This window comes from Lactuca sativa, chromosome 4, assembly GCF_002870075.4.
Source record: "Lactuca sativa cultivar Salinas chromosome 4, Lsat_Salinas_v11, whole genome shotgun sequence".
Taxonomy (NCBI): Eukaryota; Viridiplantae; Streptophyta; class Magnoliopsida; order Asterales; family Asteraceae; genus Lactuca; species Lactuca sativa.
The window spans coordinates 170,326,667-170,338,369 of record NC_056626.2 but is presented as its reverse complement, the minus strand read 5'-3'; the positions used below and the strand labels follow the sequence as shown (position 1 = coordinate 170,338,369).

Here is an 11,703-nt window from a genome sequence, read left to right as displayed (position 1 = left end):
AGTAAAACATACAAACATATAAGTCGAAGATTATTCATTCATTGCCCTAACGGAAAAGCGATATCTTTGGTCCCCTCGATTATTTTTTCCCGACATCTAAAGTGCTTGGCGAAGCCCGGACTAGATTGATGTGTTCAATTAGTAGTCTGAATTCAATCATCATAAATCGGGTAAATCATAAAACAAAATCTTGGACCATGAGATTGATTCTAATTCATGTCTCATGTCCATACAATATATTGAATAACGAAGAAATATTTGATCACTTATCTCAGGGCCAATGTCTTATTAGATTAGAGTTCGACAACGACTTTGGAAAGCACTTTTTTTTTTGATTATACTAGCAATTGTAGTTATAGAGTTATCTAAGTGGAAGACTGTTGAATTAAGGTGTCTAAGCTCATAAACAAAATGGTATAAACTTGAAAATATAAGCAAAGTCCTTTTTGGGTTGCCCTCATAATAAAAAATAGCTTGAAATGATATTAGGAGAGAAAGGGAAATGATTTGTTAATGTATTATGTGATTAATATATTAATTGGAAATACATAATTGATCTGTTAATTTATTATATGATTAACAAATTAACATGAGATCAATAGTTAAATATTTGATTTGTTAATTTATATGGTTAATAAATTAATAAGAAATCAATTAGAAATAATTAATTACTAATCATAATTAATCTGGAACTAATTTAGGATTAATTAGAATTAATTAAAGGTGCAATGGGTGAATTGTAATTGTTCAAAAATTGAACAAAAGAAGGCAATTCTAGAACCATCCAATGGTGGACGGTTTTGGGGCTCTTCTAGGGTTTTTGGAAGTCTCCTAGATACAAATAAGGAAATGATTTGAATTGGGATTAAACCTATTATTTAATTAATTCAAATCTAGTTTTGCCTACAAGTTACCTAATTAAACTATAAATAGGGCCCCTTGGCTCATTATTTTTTATTTATGACATTCCTAAAAAACATATGAACGAAATTTCTACCTCTCTCATCTCTCTCCTCTTCATTCCAGGGTTTCTAAGGTTTTTGGTACAAACCATCAGATGCACTAAACTTTTGGTGCTTGCTTTCCAAGGTTTTCAAGAAGGAATTTTGTTTGGTTATTTACTATAACAATCAAAATGTATGTAAACCCTAACTCTATGTTTATTTCGATTATTATAGAGTTTCTTCAGGGTTCTTGATGTTCATAGTTTATTGCTATCAATAGAGAAAACATAGATCCAAATAGGTTGCATGTGAACTTAAGAGTTAAGTATTTTTCTGCCTCATGCAAAGATTTATAACCTATAAAACCCATCAGTATAGAGTTGTCCCATACTAGCTTGCTTTTATTCATTATTGCATATTAGTATATCAAATCATATTTCAAGAGTCGTTGACATGTAAATGTTAATTCCATTCATTTCTTTATTATTTGCATCAACATATAGTAGAACACAAAATTATGTTTTCAATTTTATCATGAACACCATATACTTTACAAATTTCATTCCATTTATGAGTTTGTCTGATTCAGAAAGTCAAACATGTAATTTATCATGATGAATATCTTTTCTATCATCTAAATCTTTGGCATTTTCAGTTCACTTCAGAATATACTTCACACAACTTAAGTACAATCCTCATGCATTCAATAACCTAAATTCCTTCAATAAAGAAATTAGGGTTTAAAGAATCACATTCACATCCTGTCTAAATGAAGAAAATAAATGATTTTAGGTTGTTTCTGATAACCTAAGTGAAGTCTTACTCTTGTACACAACAAGAATTATGAATGGAGATAAAAACATAACAACTTACACAACGGTGTGTGTTTTTCATTAACCAAAAACAACAAGAAAAAAGTGTCATATATGGCTTACAATACGGAAAAAAAAAACTGAGAAACTATCCATTACCACATGATGTATAATCTAAGATAAATACCCGCTTACAATGCCGGAAAAAAACAGAGAAACTACCCACTACCACATGATGTATAATCTAAGATAAATACCTGCTACTTAAAAAATATTTTTAAGAACTAGCTTAAACAAAAAAAATCAAGTTAACCATAGTATTAAGTAGGCATGTGCACAAGGTATCCATTAACATACGTGACTGCATGAGAGTAGGTGTTGTGTGTTAATACTTCCTATCAATACCTACTTCATTGATCCCCATCTAATCATATAAATCAATTATCTTCTTGCTTGACACACCTTCAGTGAATGAGTCAGTCACCTCGTCTTCAATATCCAAGTATTGGAGATCAATTTCTCCTTTTAAGACTTTCTCATGAATGAAATGATAATGGACTTCCACATGTTTAGTCCTAGAATGAAAAGTGGGATTCTTTTCCAACTGAATCGCCGATAAGTTGTCACAAAAGAATGGAACATTGTAATTTACATTTTAATTGAGATCCTTCAAGAGCTAAACTAGCAATACACATTCTTAAGTTGCCATGCCGACTTCTCAGTATTCTTCCCTGTTTGTGGATAGGGAAATTATTGGTTGTTAATTATTACACCATATTTTTCACCAGATTCCAACATAAACACAAAACTAATTGTTGAACGACATGTGTTCACATGTCCTGCGTAATTAACATCACAATACCCAAAGAGTTTGCATTGTGACTCCCTCTTAAACACGAGTCCATAGTTAAGTTTGGTCTTCACATACCTTAGAACCCTATAAATAGAAACCATATGTTATCTTCTTGGTTTTGCATGAACTGACTCAACACACCCACCACAAACGTTAAATCAGGTAAGGTTAGTTTAGATAGATAACGTTGCCCAATATATTTCTATCCATAGTTGAATCTTCTAGTTCTCTACTACCATTGACAAATAGCTTCACATTATTATCAGTTGGTGTCACTGCGGGCTTACAATCGAGCATTCTAAATATGTTCAGCAATTCCACATAGTATTTATGTTGGTGTAGAATGATGTCTTTGTCTTCATACCTAACTTCCAACCCCAAAAGGTTTTTAAGGTTACCCAAATATTTCATATGGAAACATATGCACAGGTTCTCTTTCACTTGTACAGTCACTTCAAGGGAGTCACATGTGATAATCATATCATTAACATAAACAAAGACAACTGTTACCTTTTTCAGTTGCCCTTATGAATAGATTAGCATCAGCAGGTGTCAAACCGAAACCATTATGCTCCAAGAATTCTGCAATCTTCATGTACCATATTGTAGGTGATTATTTAAGCCCATAGAGTGCTTTCATGAGTTTGCATATGTAGTTGGGATGTGTTACACTTACAAATCCCATAGGTTGTTCCATATGGATGACATGATCTAAATCGCCATAGAGGAAGGCATTGTAGGTATCCATCTGTCACATATTCCACCCTTTACTTGTTGTTAGGGCTAGAAGAACATATGTTGCTTTGATACTGGATTAAACGTGTCCTCGTAGTCTAGTCCAAACTGTTGTGAGAAACCACGAGCTACTAACCGAGCCTTACACCTTTCCATAGATCTATCTGCCCGTATCTTTATATTGTATACCCATTTACATGATTTGGACTTTACTCATTTGGATTAGGAACTAGTTCATAGGTTTGGTCCGGTATTCGAACTGCCATATCTTCCCTCATTGTTGCCATTCACTTGTCTTTAACACACGCTTGGTTGAACGATTCTGGTTTGCACAAGGAACTTTCAACAATGGCAACATTAACGTACCTGGGGTTTGGTTTTCGGAGTCTCAATGAATGTCTAAGACTTGTCGGTTCTATGTATTTTCATCTGGGTTAACAATATAAAATATCTCCTATATGACATGGTTGTTGATTATGAACACAAATGGGTTCTTCTTTGATAATCGTTTCACCCTTATCAACGTTAAATAAACTTTAGATGACTCTAGATCTTTATTGAGTGCATCGATGTTAAGAAGAGTTTCATGATTAGTAGACCACCATGAAGATGTCTCGTTAAATACTGCATTCCTATAATCATAATATTTTCCATTGTTTGGGTCACAACGCCACCTATTCTACTCTTGATCACTCCCCACAAATATGCATCATATAGCTTTCTTCTCTATCATATGGCATAGGTGGTTGGGTATGAAGACGCAACGGAAACAACCAAACACACAAAGTTGGCCTACGTTGGGTTTAGATTCAAAAGTTTCTCGTATGGTTATACGTACTAGAGGCCTTGCTGAGGGATACGATTGATAACATAAGTGTAACGCCTGTGTTTCTGGGCTTCTCATTAATATTGATGTAATAGTCTAGGTTAACCTTTGTAATCCATTTTGAAATAATAGAAGTGTATTATTTGAGTATTATGTGTCTTGTTCTTAATTGTGTGTCTTAATTGAATTAAGAATAAAAATAAGCGTCAAAATAAAATATTAGATAAAGCCGATATCTATGGATAATGTTGTAGTAGTTGAAACGAGGTTTTCGAATATATAAAGAATGCCGAAATCCGAGTTATAACGAAGAAGTTATGATCTGTCGAAGTTTCACGACAGAACCGACGACGCTGAATGACGTAAAAAGGTGAATTTACGATAGAGTGATATTTAGCCTTAGTGATCTAAACGAATGTTGTAGAGCTCGTTAAACCGAGAGCGTGCATAAAAAGAATGCCCAAATCTGACTTCGTATGAGGAAGTTATGATTTTTCTAAGTTTCAGCTTAGGAGTATGCAGCCCGAAACTTGAATTCGAGATCGAGTGATTGTTGGTCGAAACAATCTAAACGAGAATCGAAGATCTCGTTGATAGTAGTGCAATGGTGAAAAGACAGACAAAAACGGATGTCAGATGAAGAAGTTATGAATTTATAACGAAGTTTTCCTGTCCCGGCCTACTAAAAATAAATAATAAAAAAATAAAGTCAAAACTAGCTGACAGAGTCTAAACGAAAGTTGTAGAGCGTAGTCTCACATACACGTGGATATAAAGAACGTCGAAAACGGAGTTCGTATGAAGAAGATATGAATTTCTGAAGTTTTTAAATAATTAATATTTATTATTTAATCTTTAAATCGGATGGATATCCGAAGGAGTCAACAAGCTTATCCGAAGTACGCCCAACGTACACCGAAGCGTGACCCGCCTCGCACTCGGGTGCTCCGATGACGTAAGCGATGATGAATCTGGAGTACGCCCAACGTAATGCGACGCTTCAGCCTCTATAAAAAGGCATGTGAGGCTGTCGATTTCTTTTACCAAAATTCTTTCTTTCTCTCCCCAATTTTCCTCGTTTTGCGTGCAACTTATACCCCGAAGACCCGGTATCATTCCCGAGCCCCGAAGCAAGTCCCAAAACCCGAAGATCCCGAGAAGTAAAATTCCCGAGCCGAAGCTCTTCCTGCGAGAAGCCCGATTTTTGTGAAGATCTTCCAGATATACTAAAGAATACTACTTCTACAATTCGTAGTGTTGTCCGATCATCTTCTGATCAAGTGAGTGTGTAGTTACTTTCTTCTAACGCATTATTACGAAGTATTTTATACGAAATACGTGTTATGTGTATATTTTGTTGTTATATGTGTGAATGTATATTCACTTTCTTCTATCTCATAGATATAATTTATTCTCTATGAAATACATGTTATGTGTATGTGATTCATCTGTTGTTTGAAATATGTATTGAATGAAAATGTTATACAGGTTTTAAACTATGTATAAAAATATATATTTTTAACTACTAATATGTTGGATAGAACATGGGTAGATAGTTTATGTTTGATAAACAGATGAAAGACCTCGATGTTGTTGTTGTTGATCTAGTTATTCAGCGGAGTATGGATAACGACCACTGACTCTTTCTAGACAGGTCTGTGGAACGCTAGCAGGCTCATAACCTGTAGGTGTTGTGAACGATGTGTTCACCGGTGTACTCTATCCCCCTCATGGTTGCCTTTAGGACATCTACTGTTGAGGAAACCCCTTTGCAGTAATGTCCGTCCCGATGAAAATCCTAGAATAAGTCCCTTGAGATAGATGTTGTTTTAGGGACGTAAAGTGAGGATAACGGGAATGGGTAATCAGGTTATTGTTGGTTGGTAAAAGTAAATATAATTATTTATTGTGAGTTGAAAACCCTATATGCTCACCAGGCTCCCAAGCCTGACCCACTCAGTTTATTTGTATTACAGGTAGTGGCGCGAGGGCATAAGATGGATGAATCATCAAGTTATTTTGTTTATTAGACCAGTTGTTATATGTAACTGTTGTATGGTTCATCTTTTGTTGTTTACGTTTTTGTGTCTGTATCGGAACATGACATCCCGAGTTTTGATTTTATAATGAAAATACATTTCTTTATGAAATGCTTTGGTAAATGTTATTTTATCATATTTTGTTTTTGGGAACAAATTCCGCAATTCTTTTAAATCAAAAGGATTTACTCTGAAATTATTTTAAAAACATAAATGAAACCGATCTTTTCTGGCCGTGATTTTGGGGATGTCACAATAAGTAATTGTGTTCCTCCCTTCCGCCCACAAACGACCAAGGATATTTTTGTCGTGGATCGTACCTCCACAAACATCAGCTAGATGCATATTCTTCCGTTCTAAGACATAATTATTTTATGATGTGTTAGGACACATTAGGTTTCGTCATATTTTATGTTCCTTCAAGTACTTCGTGAACTCTTTTGCAAGCTGTTCACCATCATTGTTTGATTTGAGCTTACGTGCTATGCTTGGTTTCCCTTTCTACTTCGACTTTGAATTCCTTAAGCTTATCAAACGCTTCAAACTTCTCATTCATGAAATATACCCACACAAACCTAAAGAAGTCGTCTATTGACATAATCATATACTTCATTCCATTAGTTGAAAATTGCTTTATACGTCCAAAGTCGTCTGAATATACTAGCTCCAAGGGAACATTTGCTTGATAGTTTGACTTTTCATAGGGCAATAGATGAGCCTTACCAAATACTAATAGGCAACATGCAGGCATCTACAAATATTTTTTTCATCATCATGTCTAATTTGTTGTAGCTCACATGACTTAGTCGCATATGCCAAAGGTCAACGTTTTGGTTCTTCATCGTTTTGTAAACATATGCAATATTTGCAACCTTAGGTTGTAATGTGTGGACAACTACCATTTGCGTTTTTGCGACATTGCACCGGGAAAACGTCATGAAAACGACAAAAGGAGGTGGTGTTTGCCATGAAAACGCCGTCATGAGAGGGTAAGAAGATAGCAAAACGGTCGTTTCCTTTCGTTACCACAACAATGCATCATAACATAACCCCTAATAACGTCGGGATGGGACGGTGTTCCAGGTTTGCAACGGCGTTATCTTGATGGCCACGTCACAATAACACCACGCCGGTGGGCGTTGCCACGCCGCCAGTCTTAGGCTATTGGTTTGGACTGGGTCTCAAATTTTTGTAAATACTTTAACATCATCATATCCTAATACCGATATCAAAATCTTTTTCTTTCCCGGTAAATGATAAACATTTTGCAACACCATTTCTTTTCAATTTTCTTTTAGGCAAAAAGGAACACTACCAACATGTGCCATTGGCATTTGTCAGTTTGGAGTTGTCCGCAGTTACAACAACCATGCTACCTTCACACTTAACTAAGAAATTTTTTAAATTTGTTTGTTTATTGGACCCAATAAGGCAATAATTATATTTTAATCATTTTAATATTGTTTGTCTAATACCTTTAAACTATCAAAAAATTTAAAGAACTCATGCACTAAGAGTTTGTTAACAAACTAGTTCAAAAAGTTTTGGTTTGAAAAACTCCTTCAATATCATTTTCAATTTTCAAAAGACTTTTGGTTTATATTTCTTTTGTTTCCAACTGTAGGCCAATTTTCAACGAAATCATATGAGTTATCCAGAATCCCAGATGCTTAATACAATGTTCGCTATAATGGGTCCTGTCTCCCACTTGTTCCCAAACTGGAATTTCCGATTCGGATTCCAATTTTATTTCTACCATAATCATCATGATTCGTGATAACGATTCTTAATTAATGAATTTAACAATCAGTAATTAACCTAATCAATGACTAAAACTGGAACCAATTTTGTACTGGATTATAAGTAAAAAAGTAGTAAACACATAAGATAATCATCCATTAGCATATAATCACCATGATAATGAAAACATACATTGCCGGAGGAAGTCGCCGATCGTGAATCATCTGTCGGTGGATTTCAATCTTCGTAGATACGACACTCGTCCGTCTCAGGATTTTCCTCACAAAACGACTGTAAAGGATCCCTGTTCTCCTCCAGTTTTCGCCGGAGATCAGCTTTCGCCTGACTCACCTCCTCCACCTCATCCCACGCCACCTTGCACTCGTCGGAATCACGATCTCCCTCGCAAACTTGCGTTGCTTCAGCGACTTTCGACTCAATCAACTCCGTCAGCTTTTGCTCTCTCATCTGTGTTCCTTTGTACTTGGCCGATCCTCCTCCTATTCCGTTCACGACAACTGAAATCCTCCGGCATCTTGCTGCTCTCTTCGTATCGCAGATCGGAGGAGTATAGATCGGATTAGCAGCAGTTACTTGAATAGATCTGAAAGATGATGGTAGCTTGAAGCTCATAACACTGATCTCCATTGAAGATCGCAACCTCTACGATTTGAAAGATCAACGAAGACCCGTGAACTAACCTTCTGCTCGTAGTACTATTCTGCACGAAAGTAAAGAAGAGAAAAGCGTCGGGAAATAGTTAGGTTAAATTACAAAAGTAGCCTTATATGGTTTCCAGATTCTTCGTTATCAACATTATTTTGATTTTCAACGCGCCAATTATTCTTTTTCACTTTTCGTTTAATTATATTTTCGTTGTAACTGTAAATTTAATTTACTTCTAAATTCCTTATAGAGTTATAGTTTCATTTATGTTTAGGATTGGACTTGAACTATTAGATCAGCCAATGTTATAAATAAATTTTTTTACAATGGCTTTTTGGCAACTCTTCTGTTAAGATCAACGCTACCATCTTTTTAACAACAAAATTTTGTATATTCATACTTCTAACAAATTGCAAGAAGAAAATTTTTGAAGAGTTTCTAATCTAATCATATTCCACTTTAGAAGACTAAAAAGTTTTTAAACCAAGAGAAATAAAATAAAACAATATTATTTATATGTATTTTACAAGAATCAAACACTAAATTGTTTTTAAATCTCCAAATCATTGGTAAGAAGCACCATCCACTCATATCAATTGTGAATTGTGTTCACCTTCTACCATCATCAATCCAAAATAGCTATTCTCGAATATTAACCGAGGCATGTGAGATTAAATCACATCATCTCTCTACTAAATTCCAAATGCTCGTTGCCAAATCACATTAGAAGAAAGTATGCTCCACCGATTCTACTCCCAACACACACACATGACACATAATCGATTGGAGATTTACCCTTTTTTTTGACAGAATTAAATGTGCAGGTAGTCGATCATGATGGACTTTGGAGGTTAATTACAAAACAAATTAATAATGCAGCGGAATCATTAAACTATTTTATGGGCACATGCAACCTAGATATCTATGATTTTTCTCATAATATCAACATATTATGAAAACTACAAACTAACTAGGTATAATCAAAATTTACATGGATTAAGATGCATAAATTTTAGTATAATAGAATATACTAACTCCTTTGATCTTCAATAACTCATGGAAAGCAAGCGCCAAAAATATAAACACCTCTAATGACTCACACTCAAAACTCTAGAACACTAGAAATCAAAAGGAGAGAGGAGATATGAAGAGAAATTTGTATTCCACCTTATGAGAGGTAATAGCCACGAAATTTAGGAATCAATGGGTCATATTTATAGTTAGGGGATCTCCAAGATAAACTCTGATTTAATTAATTTAATATTTGATTTAATTTATTCAAGACAATTATCCTTATCAACTATCAAGACAAATCTAGAAACCTTTCTAGAACCCTTAAAACCGTCCATACCATGGAGGGTTCTAGAATTGCTTCATTTGTTCAATTATTGAACAATTACAATTCAACTTTTGTATCTTTAATTAATTACAGTTAATCATGAATTAATTCTAGATTAATTTTGATTAAAAATGAATTCCAATAATTTCTAATTAATTTATTATCATATAATAAATTAAAAAAATCATTTTATCTCGCTCCAAAGTAATTTCTATCTATTTCTAGTTATTGAGGGCAAAACAAAATAGACTTTACGTTTATTCCATAAAGTTTTACCAATTTAGTTTTGACTTTGACCAATTTAGTTATAACATTGGACACCTATTCCACTAGTCTACCACTTGGATAAGGCATTAACTACAATTGCAAATATAGACTTCGAATGACCACCAAAGTGTGTTTTCAACAACCATTGTTGAAATTTGATATAATCAAACGTTGGCCCTTAGATAAATGATCAATTATTCATTCATTCTACAATATATCGTATGGACACAAGACATGTATACAAATCAATCTCATAGTCCAAGATTACATTTCTTGATTTCCAATTTATGATGACTAAGTTCAGACTACTAATTGAATACATCAATTTAGTATGGGCAAGGCCTTGCACATGAATGTCAACATCAAATCACCAAGGGACCCAAATATATCATTTTTCATATTAAGGCAAAATGAACAACTAAATTTACTACATAATTATAACTTTTACTTATCATGTCATACGTGGAACTATATTTTATAACATCAAGTTGCATATGAGTTTATGTAATACCAATGCACAAAAGACTCGCAAACGATAACTTATGTATCTCTGCTTGAAGAATATAAGATATTATCCTCTTAGAATTACTCGTGATTGAATTCATGAATTAATCTTAAAGCGCGGGTTTGGACCAATACTTAAAATCTCCATTTAAGCACTCATGAGTATAGCAACAATCTCCATGCCATGTCCAATCATTATGAACAATCTACTAATACTCCATGAAGTATTAAATCATTACTTACTTCCCAAAAGTATGATTGGCTATGGCATTTTGAGTAAATTAATTACTCAGGAAGAAGCACGCAAAATGAAACATAATAATAACCTGATTTTCGATGGTATCATACTCCTGAACATAAATAATTCCCCATTATTTAATCACCATAACAATTACAGATTTATTGATTGTATAAATGTTTCGAGTAATCGACTTAATAACTAAACATTTATCATTGCTCATGCATATTCCTTTAACATGCATATCATGGTTTCCGTTGGTTATCATTATCGTGAACGAATCATCAGGAAGATACCCACTTCACAACTAGATCTCCATCCTCAACTCTATCTTGGATGTAGTGGAATTTCATCCTTCTATGCATTGACCTTCTGTGGTCTCAAGGATCATTAGTCAACTCGGTTGCACTTTCACATAATATTTCTAATGGAAATTTGTTACTTAAAACAACTCCAAGGTTAACTATAAAGTTTTCTAGTCCAAGTACTCTCCTTGGATACTTCACTTGCACTAATATAATTTGACTCACATTGTTGAGTCTGCCACCATCTCCTACATGAAAGCTTTCAAGTTACTGCACTTCAATTCAAAATGAATGTCCATTTAGACTATGACTCATAGTCATCCCTAAAATTCAAGTTACTACAGTTCTTATTAATTATGTTATCTACTGTCTACAAGCAACCAGTCCTTGGTATCTCTTAAATACCTCATAATGTCCTTAACAAGTATCCAACGA

At 34.2% G+C, this 11,703-nt stretch overlaps 1 protein-coding gene across 1 annotated transcript; it reads right to left on the bottom strand.

Annotated features, from left to right (window-relative positions):
- Nucleotides 1-8,045: 8,045 nt before the first annotated feature.
- LOC111906864 (calvin cycle protein CP12-3, chloroplastic) lies at nt 8,046-8,713 on the bottom strand. The gene has a single exon (XM_023902643.3). It carries the CDS (start codon nt 8,595-8,597, stop codon nt 8,187-8,189), a length of 411 nt encoding a protein of 136 aa, XP_023758411.1. The 5' UTR covers nt 8,598-8,713; the 3' UTR covers nt 8,046-8,186.
- Nucleotides 8,714-11,703: the final 2,990 nt, after the last annotated feature.

Excerpts from the sequence above, each read along its gene's own strand:
- LOC111906864 (XM_023902643.3), bottom strand. The coding sequence starts at position 8,597 with ATGGAGATCAGTGTTATGAGCTTCAAGCTACCATCATCTTTCAGATCT.